This window comes from Erigeron canadensis, chromosome 9 (assembly GCF_010389155.1).
Source record: "Erigeron canadensis isolate Cc75 chromosome 9, C_canadensis_v1, whole genome shotgun sequence".
In the NCBI taxonomy this organism is placed as follows: Eukaryota; Viridiplantae; Streptophyta; class Magnoliopsida; order Asterales; family Asteraceae; genus Erigeron; species Erigeron canadensis.
The window spans coordinates 11,027,950-11,048,290 of NC_057769.1; the positions used below are offsets into that span (position 1 = coordinate 11,027,950).

At 33.7% G+C, this 20,341-nt stretch overlaps 2 protein-coding genes across 2 annotated transcripts; both read left to right on the forward strand.

Annotated features, from left to right (window-relative positions):
- Window positions 1–1,460: 1,460 nt before the first annotated feature.
- On the forward strand, window positions 1,461–5,616 carry LOC122583194 (putative disease resistance RPP13-like protein 1). The gene has a single exon (XM_043755618.1). It carries the CDS (start codon window positions 1,461–1,463, stop codon window positions 5,454–5,456), a length of 3,996 nt encoding a protein of 1,331 aa, XP_043611553.1. The 3' UTR covers window positions 5,457–5,616.
- A 12,731-nt stretch (window positions 5,617–18,347) lies between these two features.
- Window positions 18,348–20,112, forward strand: LOC122583195 (desmethyl-deoxy-podophyllotoxin synthase-like). The gene is made up of 2 exons (XM_043755619.1): window positions 18,348–19,208; window positions 19,298–20,112. Exons 1-2 carry the CDS (start codon window positions 18,348–18,350, stop codon window positions 19,922–19,924), a joined length of 1,488 nt encoding a protein of 495 aa, XP_043611554.1. The 3' UTR covers window positions 19,925–20,112.
- The last annotated feature ends 229 nt before the right edge of the window (window positions 20,113–20,341 follow it).

The following is a 20,341-nucleotide window of genomic DNA, read 5'->3' on the forward strand; positions in this document are numbered from 1 at the left end:
ATACATAAAAATTAAAAAGTAACACGAGTTATAGGAGAATATGAATGAGGAAATATCACACTTTTTATGCAGATGTCGCAAATGTGTTATATACACCGTCTAAAACGCGTTTTGTATTTGAAATGATTTTTACTTCAATTTAATTTAACCATAACGTGTATACTGCTTAATACTATTTGCTGGGTAGCCTACTTTCATAGTTTCATCCGCCCAAAAGTGAACTTCTTGTCATATATGACCTGAAGCATTGTGTCTGATCGTTATTATCAAAAGTGAACTCCTTGTATCATCCATCCACCCAAATGTAATCAAGTAGTTTTTAACCCTCTTTTAGTTCTTGATCTGCAAATTAAATTTCCATGATATTCATTAAAATCAAAACTCAAAACAAACAATAGTATTATGTTTTACCTTAATACTACCATATATTAGTTATTTGCAGGGCTTAGAATTAGAAGACTGTATTATGTTTAAGTAATCAAACTGTTGTGGGTTTGGTAATTGAGCGACCAACATGCCTTTCCCTTGAATTTTATAGACAATTAATACATAAAATGTAATCTAAAAAATGCTATTTAGTGAGATTCAATGAACTTCTTTTGAAATAGATAGAGATAAGATGTTGTTAGCAGTTAATTATAACATCATGTCGCGATCTGCTCATCACATTAGACATTTAGACCCATTCTTTATCCTTACGGCTAGAAAGATCTATCATGTGCCAGAATTAATGTTTCATGATAGGTATAGTTTTGTGTATCTAGTGAATGTACTGATCCTGTATTTTGTTGTTGTATTGTCAGTATGTTCTTTAGAAGGAACAAAAAAGATATTATCTTGGAAAGATGGTTCAAGCAGGCAAGTATATGTGCATAAATTGCATTATTTCTATTTTTTTTTTTTCATAGTGAGAGAGTTTAATACTTACTCTATCTTTAAGAATCTTTTTAGGTAGTCCCACACATAACAGATGCTATTAAGGATTGAATTGAGTCGGTTTCTCTTATTCCGATGTGTTTGTCATAGAATTAGGAGGGATGAAATATCACACTGTTTATGAAGATGTCGCAAATGTGTTAAATATAATATAATATAATATGATATGATATATAATTCGGTAATAAAAAGGTAAATATTTTGTAATCATAATAACATGTACACTGCTTTACACGTTCTGTATGTGAAATGATTTGTACTTTCTATTTAACGTGTACACTGCTTACAACTATCTGCCAGGAAGTCTGCACTTTCATAGTTTCATCCACCCAAAAGTGAACTCCTTGTCATATATGGACATGAAGCATTGTGTCCGACCGTTATTATCAAAAGTGAACTCCTTGTACCATCCATCCACCCAAATGTAACCAAGTGGTTTTTAACCCTCTTTTGGTTCTTGATCTGCAAATTAAAGTTCCATAATATTCACTCAAATCAAAACCCACAACAAAACAAGCTTTTCAATGGCAATTGCTGAAGTAATTGTTGGGGCATTTGTTACTGTGTTATTTGAAAAGCTTGCATCTGATGACTTGATCATGCTTGCTCGATCAGCAGGTATCTATTCTGAACTCAACAAATGGAACGACAAATTGTTGCAGATCCAAGCTGTCCTTGTTGATGCGAGTCACAAGCACTTAAGACAGGCATCTGTTCAGTTGTGGCTTAACAAACTCCAGCATTTGGCTTATGACATAGATGATGTACTCGATGACTTGACCACCGAAGCTGCACGGCGGCACATGAATGAAGAATCATATGCCAGTACCAGCACTAGTAAGGTATTGAAGATTATTCCAACCAAATTTCATGCTTATAAATATGGTCGTAAGATGGGCTCTAAGCTCTACAAGATTACAACCAAATTGCATGATCTTGTCGAGGAGAAAAACCTTTTGGGTTTGACTGATAATGTTGGAAGGTCAAGTTCAACAGTCAAAAGGTTGGAAGAAACTTCACTAGTTGATGTACCTAGCATTGTGGGTCGGGAAGGGGATAAAGAGCTATTGCTGGGGAAGTTGTTGGGAAATGAATCATGTAGTCGAAACTTCAGTGTCGTTTCCATTGTTGGTCTCGGTGGCATCGGTAAAACCACTCTAACTCAAGTTTTGTACAATGATAAGGAAGTGAAGGATCACTTCGAACTCAAGTCATGGGTTTGTGTTTCTGATGAGCTCGATGTGTTTAGCATTAGCATGGCTATTTTTATAGATGTGGGTGGGGTAGACACAAATTTTAAAACTCTTAATCAGCTTCAAGTAGCGCTTTCAGAAAAACTCTCCAAGAAAAGGTTCCTACTTGTTCTAGACGATGTCTGGAATGAAGACAGCAACCAGTGGGAACTCCTCCAACGCCCTTTTTCTGTAGCGGCACCTGGAAGTAAGATTATTGTCACAACAAGAAAGAAGAAGGTTGCAACAGTTGTAGACTCCACTCAGGCTTATCCTTTAGAGATTTTGTCAAATGAGGAAGCTTTATGTTTGCTTGCTCAAAATGCCTTGGGTAAAGAGAACTTTGATTCACATCCAACATTTAAATTGCATGGTGAAGGTATTGTGAATAAATGTGGAAGACTTCCTTTGGCGTTAATAACAATTGGAAGGGTGTTGAGATCAAAAACAAATTATGAAGAATGGGAAGAATTGTTGAATAGTGAAATTTGGAATTTACTCAATGAAGGTAATATTCTTCCGGCCCTAAGGCTAAGCTACTATGATCTTCCTCCGCATTTGAAGCAAATGTTTGCTTATTGCTGCTTATTCCCCAAAGATTACGTATTTGACATAGATGAACTTGTCCTACTTTGGATGGCAGAAGGGTTCTTGCACGGGTCAAATTGCAATATCTCAATGGAGAAGTTTGGCCATCAATGTTTTAGAGAGCTAGAATCAAGATCGTTTTTCCAGCATTGCTCAAGTGATAAATCACGATACACAATGCATGACTTGATTAGCGATTTGGCAATGAATGTTGCTGGAGATTTTTTTTATGCATTAGGTGATAAGATGGGGGATGACGATGGAAAGGAAGTTTTGGAGAAGATCCACCACTTTTCTTTTGTTCGTCAACAATATGGAGTATATAAAACGTTCAAGGCATTACAGAGGGCTCGAGGCTTGAGAACATTCTTACCAATGTCGGTAAGGATAGATAGATGGCAAAGTTTCTATTTATCAAGCAAGGTCCTTTCAGAACTACTTCCCCAACTACAGATTTTAAGGGTGCTAAGCCTAGCTAATTATGGAATCAAAGTAGTACCAGAGTCCATTGGCAGTCTCAAACATTTGCGGTACCTCAACCTTTCTAAGACTGATATCACATGTTTACCGGAACAAGTCGGAAACTTGTGCAATCTACAGAGCTTGTTGCTTTTTGGTTGTCATCGGTTATCTAGCTTGCCACACAGTCTCATAAAGCTGATAAACTTGCGACATCTTGATATTAATTATACGCCGGAGTTGAAGGAGCTGCCTTTTGGGATTGGTGAATTGACTGGTCTACAAACTCTATCCAAAGTTATTATTGGGGATGCTAATGGGTTCAAAATATCCCATCTTAAGGACCTACCACATCTTCAAGGTCGTCTTACCATTGAAGGACTGCATAAAGTGACAGATTTAACCGACGCCAAGGAAGCCAGCTTACATCAAAAAAAGGGTCTTCATGATTTGGAGATGGACTGGGGTAATGTCTCTGATGTTTCTCGGAATGCATTTGAAGTGCTTGAAGAACTAAGGCCTTTTGAGAAGCTAAGCAACATCAAGATATCGAACTACACAGGAACAAAGTTTCCTAATTGGCTTGGGGATCCCACATATGATTGCTTAACCCAAATTATGTTATCTGGCTGTAGAAGTTGTACATGCTTACCAACACTTGGACATCTACCGTCACTTCAAAAACTATTCGTTGAAAGCATGAATGGGTTGAAGAGGGTGGGTTCAGAGTTACTTGGTACTGCATCTGGTGATGTATTTCCGTCACTTAAAGTTTTGGAGTTCAAGAATATGGATGGTTGGGAAGAGTGGTTAACTGTAGATGGTGATGGCAAAGATGGAATTGCTACATCATTTCCTTGTCTTAGTCGGATTTCTATTATAAATTGTCCGAAATTAGATGTATTAACAATCGAGCCAATACATTCACTTCAGGATCTACATGTAGAAATATGTTCAGCAAGTGTGTTAAGAAGCATGATAGGTGTGTCTTCAAGACTTACTAGATTGACAGTGAGGGAAGTTAATGGGCTTACTACTCAACTAGATGGAGATGTACTAAAGAATCTTAGGGCAGTAGAATATCTAAGCATTTCAAGGTGCGATGAACTCACATACTTATGGGAATCAGAAGATGAAGCATGCAAGATTCTTCGAAATTTGCAGGAATTGGAAGTAGAGAAGTGTAAGAACTTGGTAAGATTGGAAGAGAAAAAAGTAGATTTGATGATACGCATGGAATCTCTTAGAAATGTAAGTCTTCATGGTTGTGAGAGATTGGAGAATTACCATTGTGGTTCTGATAGTATTGAGAGGCTGTGGATATCTGGTTGCGGTTCAATGAAATCATTGACCTTCCCAGCAAGGGATGATCAAGACTTGCCACCCACTTTGAAGAGTCTTGGAATTTGTGTATGGAAGAATGGGGATGTGAATTGGTTCCTTAGCCACTTCTTGTCATCACTTACATCTCTTCGCTTAACTACACTTCCAAATTTGAGGTTCTTACCAGAAGGATGCTTACTTCATCTCACAAAGCTGAGTATTAGTAAATGTGAAAACATTGAATCCATTCCAGAGAGAGGTTATGGTTTTCTTCCCCATCTTTGTTTAAGATATCTTTTGATCCATAACTGTGAGAATATAAAGTCATTTCCACATGAGCAATTGCCACGTCTCGTATCTTTGGAAGAGATGTATATAGAGAATTGTCCAAGCATGGACAACTCCTTTCCTTGTGGTTTATGGCCGCCTAATTTACATAAGCTGGTAATAGGAGGATTAAAGAAGCCGATGTCAGAGTGGGGGGTGCAGAATTTCCCGAACTCTCTTGTTAGTTTGTCGTTACATGGTGAAAATTCAGGAGTGGTTTCATTTGCAAATACTTCATCATCATCATCAATGTTTCTACTACCATCATCTCTAACTTATCTATTCATGGGAGATTTTAAGGAATTGGAAACAATTTCAAGTGGAATGCAACACCTCACCTCCCTTGAAATACTATCTATTTGGAAATGTCGGAGGCTAAGAGATTTACCAGAGACATTACTCCCTTCACTTTCAAGTTTGCAAGTGTTATTTCCTTCCCATGAACTGAGAAAAAAGTGTAGTAACGCTAGAAGAAGAAAAGGAAAATACTACTCCATAATCTCTCAAATCCCTTACCTTGAAACCCAAGAGTCTCGGATGAGGAGAGAGCGAAGCTCAGATAGTAAGTTGTTCTTTTGGAGGCGGGATTAGTGATGACGGTTTTACTTTCAATAGAAAAAAACATAATAATAATACTCTGTATCAATTAGTGGGTTTAATTTTGTTAATTCTTTTTTGTTTTTGTTTGAAATTAAGTTTACTTGTAATGAGTTGTATTTGATTTAGCTTGAAATGACTTTGTTTTTAGTTTTGATTAAGTGATTTTCATATTCGTGGGGTTTGAATTTACATATAATTTGAAAAAAAAAAATGAACATCTAAACAATTGAAACAAATAGACCTTTAAATGTAACAACTTATAAAAGAAAGATAGCCGGTCAATATACTTGGTTAAAAAGATTAGAAAGTATAGACTAGTAATAATTGCTAGTTTGATACACCGTTATAGAATATTTACACAAGTTACTACCGATATGATTTTAGTGAATAAGATGCATATTAAAGATCAATAACTAAATACATGTTTGTTTTTTAGCTATTAAGTGATAAAATAACTTAATAGATACATAAAATGAACCACTTCACACCCGTCTTACTTTACGAGGCTTTCCAGCATAACCTCTCTTATATATATATATATATATATATATATATATATGGGTGAGATAATTTGAGACCACTTCTTATTTTAGGACCAATTAGGACCATTGATTTTTGTACACCATCATGATCTACTACGATATACAAGACTTTTTTGTAAAAACATTAAGACTTTTCGGCGATGGATCCATAGAAAAATCATGTGTAAGTGTGTAAGTTAGCTTACACATGATTTTTCTGTGGGCCCGTCGCTTGAAAGTCTTAGTGTTTTTACAAAAAAGTCTTGTATATCATAGTAGATCATGATGGTGGTGTGTAACTTACGAAAATCAATGGTCCTTTATTTGACTTTTTTTAGTTGGTCTCAAATTATCTTTCCCATATATATATATATATATATAAAATTCAAAATTTACATAATTAAATAGTAAGTTAAAAATCAAAACAAAAAAAGTTATATAATCCTCATATAAAAATGTTCATAAAGTTCACCCGTAATAGTTTATATACGGGGAAGTAAAGGTCGTGCTCTTACACACTCAAGTTGGGTAAAATCTTTTTCACACACTAATTTTTTTATTTATAAAAATACATGGGGGCCAATTATTTATTAATTATTAAAAAATTAGGATGTGAGGGGTATTTCACCAAACTTACATATGTGATAGCACACTTATTCCTTTATATATCTATATAATTATCAAAACAGTAGTTGAACAAACATTATAAAGCCCTCTTTAACTTAAGGGTGTATTAAAACTAGGCCACTTAAGATTAAATCCAATGTGGTGTCTTCAAAATTTTTCTACAATATTTATTTTAACTTTACGCACGGACCTTAAAGCCCACTCGCTTATCTCTAACGACCCGCAAGCTTTTTAACCCTAAACCCCCTCTTATTTGATTACTAGATCCTGTAGAATTGTAAGAAAACAAACCCTTCTCTGAAGTTACTAGAATATGTTGTTTCTTCTAAGGTATGAAGGTTCCAGGTTCCTTTTTGTTTAACTTTATTAGTATGTGGTTATGTGTTTAATTCATTATCAGATTTATTACTTGCTTCCCAATTCCAAACCTCTTATAAACCTCTTCAAACTTCTATTTACATCCGATTCAGTTACATGTTTAAATAACCCTTTCACCAGCCTTTTGTTATGCAATTCATAACCTTAATTACTCTGCCAGGAGATTATGTATACGATTGCTCGCATTTGTTAGATATATGTGGAATAACATTCAATTATTCAACCATAGTGGTGTAATTGCTTTCATTCTATTTGCAACAATGTATGGTATAGCTCAAAAAATAATGTAAATTATGTTAATCTGCTTCTGCATAGTTGATTAGTTTTCCCATTTTGTGTTAAGAATGTTTATGAGTAGTTACTCCTATGGAGACTTATGCCTTCACTTGGATTTGCAAAAGTGAAATCTGAAGAGATTTTTGGGTCTTCTAAAATACACAATGTGGGTAACCACTACATTTTTTCGTTTCTTTGGTAATTGGCGACATCCATGGTTGACATGATGTTGTAAATCAAGTTATCTATTTCTTGACTGAATTATTGTTTTTTTTATCGGAAACTGTGTAACTTGAGTTATACATATAACTTTTCATACACTTCATATAAGTAACTCACTAAATAATCAAATTCTAATAAATCATTGTCACCGGCTACATCAAACTCGAAAAGCAGATGCATTTTAGGAAATTGGTCTCATTTTGATTGATTAAATAGGACATGTGTGTTAATATACCAACATTGAGTTAAATAAAGGATTACATGATTTGTCATCTTTCTGTAGTCCAGAGAAAATAGATCACATCTTCCAATTTTTAGGCGACCGTGATTATACCTATTTATTTTCCTCGAGATTCCTTCACTCCAGTTGACTGGAGCACTTTATATGGGGAACAAGTCTATCCGGCCAACCTCGTGATTGATAGAAAGGTGAACTTTAAGCCTCTAATATATCATACTAAAGTCGTATAATTAGGACTTTGATATGGGTTTCTTATGTTTATAGTTACAGAGGTTAAGTTTTTTTAAGGTTTTTTTCGTTCTTCTTTAGCACGTAGGACTCTTTCTACACATTTATTAACTCTTTTATCATTTCACTCATAAGATATAGCAATTTTATAGGTATGTATTGTTATGGAACAAATGTTTCAGTTGCTCCATGGAGAGTAGTGGACAAGTTAGCGGATGACCTAAATGGTAGAATCAAATTGGAAGATTCTGGATTTGACTGGAAAATTCTTGGTCCTGATGTTTAAGGGGTACATGTTGTGGATGGTACAATTACACCAAATTCCTAACACGTTATTGAAAATTAGAGATGGAAATTAGAATATACATTTTATTTTATATTTAATCTTTTGGACAGTAAAATGTGTGCGACTTATTCCTATCACAAGTATCATAAACTCTGTATAGTTTGTTGCATATGAATAGGAAGCTACTAAAGATGGTTTTGTGATTCATTTGCGTTTTAGGAAACCCTTGCATACAAAGTGCAGTTTTGACATGTGTTTTGGTATATGCATTTGATTACAATGTTAATGTATCATAGTTTTCACGAATCTGAATATTGGGGTTGCCTCATTTGTGATTCGATAAATCATCACCTTTTAATTTGTAAACTCTTTTGTTTTTTACAAACCTATTTATGGAGTTTACATTATAATTCAATTATCTATAAAAATATCTTCTTTTTTACCAATGATTCGTTATTGTGTGGTGTTTTAAACAACTCGTGCTCGCACGAGTCAAAAACCTAGTATATATATATATATATACTAGCATTGTACCCGCGCAATGCGGCGGCGATGACAGCGATGGTGGTTTAGTGGTGTCGGTGACGGGTGGTGATCGATAACATCGACAATTGGTGTCGAGTGGTCTAACCGTGTAAGTTGATAAAATGGTGATAGTGATATATTAGAAGATAATGGTTTAAAGTGTAAATTAATTTATTAAGGGTAATTTTGGTAATATCTAATAACCCTTTCCTTAAGGGTTGTTTATTAAGGGCAATCTAGTAATTTTTCATCTAACTATTTTCTAACCCTTTCCTAAAATAGGAGGTGAATAATCATTATAAAAGAGTAGTAGATATAACATGGTTTGGATGAGTGGTAAACACCATAGCCTCTGAAATCAGAGGTCATGGGTTCGATCATCATTTCATGCAAAGGTTGGAGGGTCTGAAATCAGTGGTAAACACCATAGCATCTTCTACCATTTAGGTAGAAACTAAAAACAGTCTCTCTACTTAGGTAGAGTTAAGGTCTGTCTACCTCATAACCTCCCCACACACCGTCGAGGTATTAGGGCACAAAACTCGCGGAAGGCGGCACTGAGCAGTTTCTTATATATATATAGGGTAACACTCCAGTGAGAACAATCTTAAAATAAGAACGGTGAGAACACTTAAAAAACATCATTTTGATGCATTAAAAGTTCATAAAACTAACATAGTGCTTAACTAATTATCATTATTTAAGTGTATAACAACACATTGGCCTGTCAAAATCAAGAAAATCATGTTTTTTATTTTGTGCATCCATCTTGGATGCATATTCTTCAAAATAATGCATCCACCAAAAAACGTGATTTTTTCGATTTTGACGGATCAATGTGTTGTTAAACAGTTAAATAATGATGATTAGTTAAGCACTATGTTAGTTTTATGGACTTTTAATGCATCAAAATGATGTTTTTTAAGTGTTCTCACCGTTCTTATTTTAAAACTGTTCTTATTTGATTGTCCTCCTATATATATATATATATATATATATATATATATATATATATATATATATAGTTTTTATATATAACCCCACCAACAACCCTTGAGATCGTTTTTCCGTTTAAAATATATAGGTAGGGTCGTCTAGAATTTATAGACCTAAAACGAGTCACAGAAAAACTTATATGCTAGACACAAAGAATTATATTTCTAAGTTGAGTCGATTAACATAAGCAATATCCGTAGTAACATCAAAAATTTAAAGATATGTATAAAACTAAACAAATGAAAAACCCAACTTGAAAAAGAAGTATAAAAAATATAAAATCATACAATAAAATAAATAATAATAAAATTATAGATATATAAAACTAAACAAATAAAATGCAAAACCAAAAATATATAAAAAAAAAACTAAAAAGTCGTTCCAAAAAAATATACCAATAACTAAACTAATAATATTATATTAATTAACTTAATTTATTATATGATGATATGATGCAAAAGTAGTAATAATAATAATAATAATAATAATAATAATAATAATAATAATAATAATAGTTTACCTTCCATAAGACCATTCCTAACCATTTACTTCTTAAACTTACATTTATTTATGTCATGTTACCATCTCTTACTAAGCACCAGTCCACCATCACCTTTTCTTTTTTAACTAACTATTTACATTTATCCGTAACTATTTACTTTTAAAATTAGCAACCGATAAAAAAAAAATTGAAGAAAGAAAACAAAACACAAAGGTCTCATATCTAACTCTTCACCTTAAGTTATCTCATTCACCTTTCATTTTTTATCTAGGTTTTACACTTATTATACCTGTTTCATCCTTATTTTATTTATAATAACTCACCTTAACCAATGATATAAATAGGAAGTCATTAAAGTAGCATAAATGGTCAGAAAGATTACAGCATTGACAAATGAAAAGAAAGAATAGAGTAAAAGTTACTCTATTACTTATTTATAATTTCTTCATAAAAATTTGTATAAATGGGCTTTTAATATTGTCTAAATTATATGATATGATTTTTGAATAATTGTTATATTTTGTAATGGGCTTAATGGATTGCATAAATAATTGTATGGGAAAAGTGAATATAAAGCTGTCAGACATCTAAGTTTAGGTGTGAAATCTCTCACATATTAATTTTTTAAAATTTTTTGTTTAATGAATAAATGTTTGAGGCCCTATGAATTTTATGGATTAAAAAACTAATATGTGAGTTTTTTACGCCTAAGATTAAGTACCTAATTAACATACTTATATTGTCATCCCCCTTTTTGTATATACATATTAAAGAAAATATAAAAATTGGACACCTTAAAAAATCAGACTGTCGGTCGCGCACAGTCCGCTGTCTAAACCCATCCTTCGTATATATAGAGTATCTTTGTAATTTGATAGTTTGTACCGAAAGAATATTCAACTTACTCAATTCAAACTCATAAATATTTACATCATTGGTGTTAGACACGCACGAATAAGTCTATTTGAGTTTGTATCCTGCACAATTGCACATTATAAAAAATGAAAAATGGACGAGCAACTACCTTAGACTTTCTTTATGGAAGAATGCAAATAAGAGTTGAATAAGATTCCGCTCGTGAGTGTCATGGTATAAGCCTGATTATAAAACTGATTGGTCAAACAGAAAAACCCGAATGATCTCCCTCGGTTAAAAAAAAGTGGTTAACCAATCACTATTTCCTTAAATATATAAAGTTTTTCTTCGAGACTATATATATATATTAACCCACCACTCCACTATAATTGCTTTTCTCATCTTTTCCTTGGAGTCATGTAGAAATTTGGTTGGTTTTCTCCAGATGCGTTTCCTTTTCATCCGGGTAATAGTAGATTTAAAAAATTATATTTTCACAGAATTTATTTACTCTTGAGAAGAGAGAACGAGGGGCTTATGCTTATGAATCAAGCGGTGCAACTAAAAGTGAAGATCGAGGGGATTATTGCTAGTTTTATTCACACTAGAATGGGGTGAAGGATGCCGAACGTTTTAGAGGCACAAATATGCCTTGATGCTTATGGCATTTTATAGCACAATAGGGATATTATAGATACATGAAATTGTTTAAATTTCTTAATAATGTTGGGCGACAATTTAGACACTTCAAACTATTTATGAGCTTCAGGTATAGTTCGAGTGCATATTTGAAAATTAATTTTGGGTATGTCTCGTGTAATAAAATTCACAGCTATGAAACATGTCATTTTGGACAAACCATCATATATTATATACTAGACGGATGTCCACACGATACGACGGCGATAATGGTAATGGCGACGGTGACACGTGATGGCGGCGATGGCGGTGTTTGAGAGATAAATATTGTTGTAAAGGTGATTGTTGTAAAATGGATAGTTTGTCTATTTTAAGAATTGAGAGATAAATATTGTAAATTATTTAATTTAAAGATATTTTAGGTATATGAGTTTATTTTAAAAGAAAAGGTTCTAAAAAAGGGGGGTATTTTGGATATTTTAAAATAGATAGTTGAAAAAGAAAGAAGAGGTTTGTTTTATGTAGTAGTAAATATCTCTAATTCTTTATAAAAATTTTAAGCCCCTCTAATTTAGAAATAGTTATAAAAAAGTTACGTTTGAAATGACTCAATTGTCCTTAATGGAAAAAGTTATTAGATTATACCTAATTTACCTTTAATAAACTAATTTATATCTTAAATCATTATCTTACTAATTTACACTCAAAAACCCCATCTTATAAAATATTTCAACATACACCACTCGACGTCAACATATATATATATAGCATGAAGGAAGTAAATATAAGGTTGTCTCATACCCAAGCTTAGTATGAAATCCTTCACATATGATTTTTTTTAAACCATAACATTCATGGGGGTTTTTCACTTATAAAATAGAGTAAATTACACTTTTCGTTCTTCAAGTAGCTATTTTTTCACTTTTCGTCCTTCAAGTAGTAAGGCCAAAGAACGATTATTGAAAAAATTGGCCAACTTTAGGGTCAAAATTGTAATTTTTAAAGTTTAGGGATCAAAAGTGAAAAACATGCCAACTTAGGGACGAAAAGTGTAATTTACTCTATAAAATATTTCAACATACACCACTCGACGTCAACGTATATATATATATATATATATAGCATGAAGGAAGTAAATATAAGGTTGTTTCATACCCAAGCTTAGTATGAAACCCTTCACATATGATTTTTTTTAAACCATAACATTCATGGGGGTAATGTGATTTATTCATTATACAAAAAATATTAAAATATTAGTATGTGAGGAGTTCCACACCCAATCTTAAGTATGAGACAACCTTATATTCACTTTCCATATATATATATATAAGGTTGTCCGGCACCTAAACTTAGATACCCGACAGCCTTATATTCCCATCCCCCATATATATATATATATGGGGGGTGGGAATATAAGGCTCTTAGGTACCTAAGCTTAGATGTCCGACACTCACATATTAATTTTTTAAACCATAAAAATCATGGGGGCCCAGACATTTATTCATTAAACAATAAATAATAAAATATTAAGATGTGAGATGTTCCACACCTAAGCTTAGGTGTCGGACAACCTTATATTCCTTTTTCCATACATATATATATATACATACACATATATATGGGTGGGTTATTTGTAGTACAAGGGTTTGAAAAAGTACAAAAGTACAAGGTATTTTCTTCTTCTTCTTCCTTCTTCCTTCTATCTCCGACCACCACCACCGCCGCCATTATATCCGACCACCACCATGATCCTTCGGCGGTGGCGACCATCTCCGGCGAGACTTACACATGTGTAGGTTGAATAAAATTTATGATTCGGAGCGGGTTTCGCCCTTAAGGATACTCATAAACCAAAGCTGGTGGGGGTGATAGGTCATTGAGGGTGATAGGTCATAGTGTGATAGGTCATAGAGGGTGATAGGTCATAGGGGGTGACCAGTGATGGGTGATCTACCTAAAAAAATTGTACTTACACATGTGTAAGTTTCGCCGCAGATGGCCGCCGTCGCCGGAGGATCATGGTGGTGGTCGGAGATGATCATGGTGGTGGTGGTGGTGGTCGAAGATGGAAGGAAGAAGGAAGAGAAAAAGAGGAAATACCTTGTACTTCTGTACTTTTTCAAACCCTTGTATTAAAAATAACCGTGAGTTATTTTGAGAACCACTAAAAAAAAGAACGCGAGAACCAATCTCAGCCCTCCATTCATCAAGATCAGGAAGGGCATGTTTGTCATTATTAAAAAAGTTGTCCAGCACTCTCTTTCTCTCTCTTCTTATTAAATCAAAAAATATCTAAATAATTAAAACACTTTTATCTCAGAAACCGTACATCGTTAGACGGAAAAAAAAAAAGCATGGGTAGTCTTGAAATTTCGTCCTCTTTCATAAGAGATGCGATTCGATATACTTTTGACGACTTTTTAAATTTCGTTTTTTTTTTCATCACGTTCATCCTACACATATGTAAGTATGACCTACACATGTGTAGGAAAGACTTGGAACTAGTGAGTTGTATAACCTGCCTATGGGTAAGTACAACCTACCCATGAGTAAGTACAACCTACACATGGGTAAGTTACTTATAAAGTTCAAAAATGATGAGGACACATTGTAAAACCCTAAATACTAAACCCAAAAGCTTAATCTAATCCGAGGGGGAAACTACTTTCTAAAAATCCAGGAAAATCTAAACCCTATAAATCTAAAACGGATGAGGGTTCCCACTCTAGGGTTTAGGGTTTGAAGCCCGCGGCTAACCTTTGGGCTTCAAACCCTAAACCCTAGAGCGGGTACACGGTACGCTTTAGGGTTTAGGGTTTGAAGTTGTAGGGTTAGCCTTAGGCTAACCCTACAACTTCAAACCCTAAACCCTAAAGCTTAATTGCTAATCCGAGGGGGAAGCTACATTCTAAAAACCCTGAAAAATCTAAACCCTAAATGCTAAACCATAAAAACCTAAAAAGGATGAGGGTTCCCACTCTAGGGTTTAGGGTTTGAAGGTCGAGGATAACCGAGGCTAACCCTCGACCTTCAAACCCTAAACCCAAGAGCGGGATGTATTAGGGGTAAGTACAACTTACACATGTGTAAGATGAACGTGATGAGAAAAAAACGAAATTTAAAAAGTCAACAAAAGTATATCGAATCGCATATCTAATGAAAGGGTTTGTGAGATAAAAGTTTTTTAGTGAATTAGATGAAATTCTATTAAAGTAAAAGAGAGGAAAAAAAGAGCTGACGAAAATACCCCTCTAGTGTTGAGTGGGGTTTTTTATTTTTAATCTTGTCCATCCATTTTCTTTAATCCATTGGTATAGAGGAGTTTTTGGGTTCGTTTTTTTTTAGGAGTTCTCAAATAACCCCTCCTATATATATATATGGGAAAAGTGAATATGGGGTTGTTCCCCATCTAAGCTTAGATGGGGAACCCCTCACACACAAATATTTTAATAATATTTATATTTTAAACAAATGATGGGGCCCTCATGATATTCATGGATTAAAAAAATAAATTGTGAGGTGTTCCCCATCTAAGCTTAGATGGGGGACAACTTCATACTCACTTCCCCCTATATATATATATATATATATATACCCACATATTAAATTCGTATGTGATTTTTTAATGTTATAAATAATTTTTCTTTAAGTTTTTTCTTATTTTTTTGTCTTATAGATTATGTCTTTTATATATCTTTTGTTTTAAATAATAAATTAAAACTATGTACTAAGAGGTTCTGTTAAGTCCAGTTTTACTGGACGGACTCCAGATTTGAAGACTGGAGCTTCACTGAAATTTGTCCAAAAATAGAAAAAGATTAGTGAGCGCCTTCCTTGTACAGGAAATCTGGAACGCACCAGATTTCAACTCGCTGGACTTCACTCCATTCCAGATCAATTCCACTGAAGACATTCTCACTGAAGTCTGAAGAAAGAAGACTGACAAATAGTGGGGCCCACTGGAAGTCTTATCTGATTGAAGACTGGAGTTTTGTCAGTGTTCTAGATCTTACAAGTCTGAAAACTAATTACGGGGAATTGACTTTTGCCTTTACATGCTATTATCCGGACAATCCATTTGACTATTGATAATAGTACAACGTACAAGCGTATAAAGGTGGTTGGTTAAAGAATGACAAGTCACAACAACATGACTTTATCCTTGTATTTTAACCAATGCATTTAAGGAATTAAAGTTGTTTTCTTAAATGCATGCAACCACATTTGTACGGCATAATAAATTCATAGTTGAATTTATTTGCCTATAAATACCAAGTCATTTCCTTGTACAACTTACTTTTTGCAATTTGGTGAGATTGGCTAAATACTCTCGATCGTAAAAAAGAATACTTCACAACTTTAAGTATTTCGATCCAAGGAGAATATTTACCAAGTATAGATCATTTATAATTCATAGATTGTTAGGATACTTACACTTGCGTAATATCTTGGTTCCGCAACTATATTGTACTCCCTCCGTCCCATATTAAATGTTCAATTTTGACTTGTCAAGTCTTCTGCTTGTAACTTTGACCAATAATATCTTTGTTTGTCTGCTGTTCTAAAAAAAATCTTTTTTTGTGTTATATAATAGTTGATGAAATTTATATCAATGAAAAGTACATTGAAAACCCAATCTGTCCATATAAATTATATGAAGTTTTATATAATATAGACAAATATTTTTACGGTCAAAGTTTAAAGCAAAAGACTTGTCAAGTCAAAATTAGACATTTAATATGAGACGGAGTTAGTATTATTTAACATCTATAAATAAAGTACAATTGAAAATTACATTGTGTTCTACCTCTTTAATTATTTATGCTTTAAGTCTTGTATTGCTTTATTTATATCTTGCATTTATATTTAAGTAATACTAGTCCTTTAATTTTCTAGTACATGCTTGACTTGTTGTATTTAAACTAGTGTGTTAAACCATCAAGTGAGGATTCCTTCAAAATTACCTTTATTATGTGTCAATAAAGTCAGCATGACTAACGGATGCATTTGGGGTTTTTACCACGGGCCACAACCAGAGTTCATGAATGATGAATTCGATCTTTAAAGTAAGCATACTTGTGAAGTTTTTCTTGGAGATGCCACTGGTGCAAACTAACATAGTCCTTGAGTAACGCTTACCATTTATATGGCGAATAGAAGTACAATCGTAAACAGGCATTAAAAAACAAATGTGAAACTACTTAAATAAATATACTATTTTCCTGATAGATGGCCGATGTTTGAGAAAGGCAAAGGAACCCAAAAAGATACCATTTTCCCTTTGCTGAGTTCGACACCAAAAATCCATTTGGAATGCCGTTTATAATTAGATGCGACGAAAACATCAAAATCATCGATGAAACAAGATCTAAATAGTTAACCGACCGAAGGAATCTACAGGCCGTTTTTATATATATTGTAAAAGGCATATCTATCAATAAACTAAAACAGGATTGACATATTCTTGAAACGACACGTGGCGTAATACTTGATTGACATATGTCTTTTTAATTAATTATTTTGTTAAATTAGCTTTTTAAGTTGTATAAAAATTCAATTTCCTTATTAGACTTAGACTTAAACTTCAACTCTTGGCTTATTAATACAAAAGATATTATAACATTATTTGATTGATCGTTTTCTCATTAATAGATTGTTTATTTTCCTTTCTCAATTCTTCAAATACTATTATTTATATTAATTATAATAAGTTATTAACATGAAGACATCAAAAACTTGAGTTTACGATCCGAAATCACAAGGCTCTTTGTCATCATCAATTATGCTTACAAGTTCCGATTTTGATGTGGTTCTAAAAATTTAAGGTAAATCTAAAATTCTAACTAAACATATATTATATTTATCAAAACTGTTCATTATAATATATCTTCGATCATCGATTTACTTTAACCACAAGTTATTTTATACTCACGAATCATGTATGAGACATATTCGAATTTCTTTATGATACAATCTATATAGTTACCGTACATTGTACGGATATTAAGACTAGTATTAGTTATATACGTATATCACCATCACGTTTTTCGTAAGAGTATTTTTATTGTATATTCAATTAAAAGATACGTTTGGACAAAAGTTGGACAAATAATTAAAAGATACGTATCACATCCATATTTGGAAATCATAATAATAATGGTTAGGTATCATAGTGCCTTGTTAATTCTCAAAAGATAATGTTCAAAAAAAAAAAAAAAATCTCAAAAGATAAGATAATTTTTTCTTTATATATAGTATATTTGTCACTACGTTGAATCAATTGTATTTTCAAAGGATATATTATTTTATGTGAAGAAGCTCATGTTGGGTATATTAACTCAAGTTTAGGTAGGTTGTTTTTCTTTTTTAAAAGCTTTATCTGTTTAACTTAATTTTTATTTATTCTATTATTTATAAACCCCCAATTATCATTTAGGCGTAATTTGCCATGGTACAGTCTAACTTTTAGCTGTCAACATATCATAAAACCCCAAGCACATATGGTCTAAAGAATTGGTTTATATATATAGTGACTATATATATCAGTCGAGTCAAATTAGCAAAAGTGCTACATTCAGCCCAAAACATGTTTCAGCTTTCTCTGCTCATTCCCTTTTCCCTATTACTTATTTTCTTCATCAAAACATGCTATCAAAAAAGACTAAACCTCCCTCCTGGACCTCCAAAGCTTCCGTTTATCGGTAACATGAACCACCTTCTAACTACGACACCACACCGGGCCTTACATGGCCTGGCCATGAAATACGGTCCGATCATGCACCTCAAACTCGGGTTCATATCCACTATCGTTGTGTCCTCAGCTGATACAGCTAGAGAGATCATGAAGACTCATGACACTATCTTTTCTAACCGGCCTAAACTCGTGGCCCCCAAAATCTTGGGTTATAACTATACTGACATTGTGTTTGCTCCATATGGGACTTACTGGAGACAACTTAAGAAAATATGTATTCTTGAACTCTCGACGACAAAAAGTATGGAATCAACGCAATTTATACGTGAAGAAGAGGTAAAGTCGCTTGCTCTGTCAATTAGTAAGAGTTCAGAACCAATAGTCTTGGCTGAGAAGCTATTTGCTTTGAATCATAACATTATCACTAGGATTACTTTTGGTGATAAGTTTGAGGATGAACTGAGGTTTAAATTAGCGATTAGGGAAGGGACGGCTCTGGCTGCAGGATTTCAGATTGGGGATTTCTATCCGTCGCTTGGTTTCATTGCGAAAATCACTGGAATGAATAAAAGGATGGAAGAGTGTCATTTGGAGCTAAGTAGCATCATGGACAAGAATATACAACAGCATATTGAAAGACGTAAACTTGAGAAGCCACAACGTGAGTGTCTTGTAGACGTTCTTCTCCGGTATAAGGACAATGGAGGCCTCGACGAGCCACTCACGACTGATAATATAAAATCAGTCCTCTTGGTAAGCATTTGTACGTTTTCCTTAATTAACATATTCTTGTTGTATTAAATTTCTCTGGCTTTAACCATCATCTTAATATATATATATAGGATGTGTTCACCGGAGCAACTGAAAACGCATCGAATATAGTGGAGTGGGCTATTACAGAGATGTTAAGAAACCCGAGTATAATGGAAAAAGCACAAACAGAAGTGAGGAAGGTCATTGGCGAAAAGGTCAACCCAACTGTTGAAGAGACTGACCTTTCTAAAATGACTTACATGAATATGGTAGTCAAGGAGACTCTAAGGTTTCACCCGCCGGTTCCTCTCTTGCTCCCACGAGAATCCATGGAAAGATGTGTGATCAATGGTTATGACATACCTTCAAAGAGCCGAGTTTTTATTAACTACTGGGCCATTACCCGGGATCCTTCCAGCTGGAAGGATCCCGATGTGTTCAATCCTGATAGGTTTCAGGATGAAACCAAAAACTACAGAGGTAATGACTTTGAGTACATTCCTTTTGGTGGCGGTCGTAGAATTTGTCCTGGAATTTCATTGGGAATAGCAAATACCGAACTATCTCTTGCTTCTTTGCTTTACCATTTCGACTGGAAACTAGCTGATGGGGAGAAACCACAAGATTTAGACATGGACGAGACATTTGGAATGACATGCTACAAGACTTGTAGTCTACGACTAGTACCTACTCTACACTTCCCTATATCATCATAGAGAATTCGTTCACATCCGTTTTTGTTTTGCTTTTGGCATTCATTCTGTTCAAAAGTACACATCTTCTTTTCTTGAAACCAACTACTGTATTAAATCTTTTACATTCTGATATGCACAAGGCATATATTGTATTCTAGGATAAATATTTCACATAAAGTTCTAAATATTATTGATCCAATATTTACATAGTCGTTGTCTATCTGTCACTTCGTATCTGTAATCATGCGATTCCATGGGTAACACGTCAAAACAAGTTAGGGTCAAAACAACCTGAACTAACATATATGTTTGTTTGATAGATTCTGCCTAAATCGCAGCTCAAACAATGTGAATTAACTATTTAACTTACACCAGCCCTATGTAGCTCTGGATCCGTACAGATAACTTGTGGTAGCCAAGCATACCCAAAGTTAATTT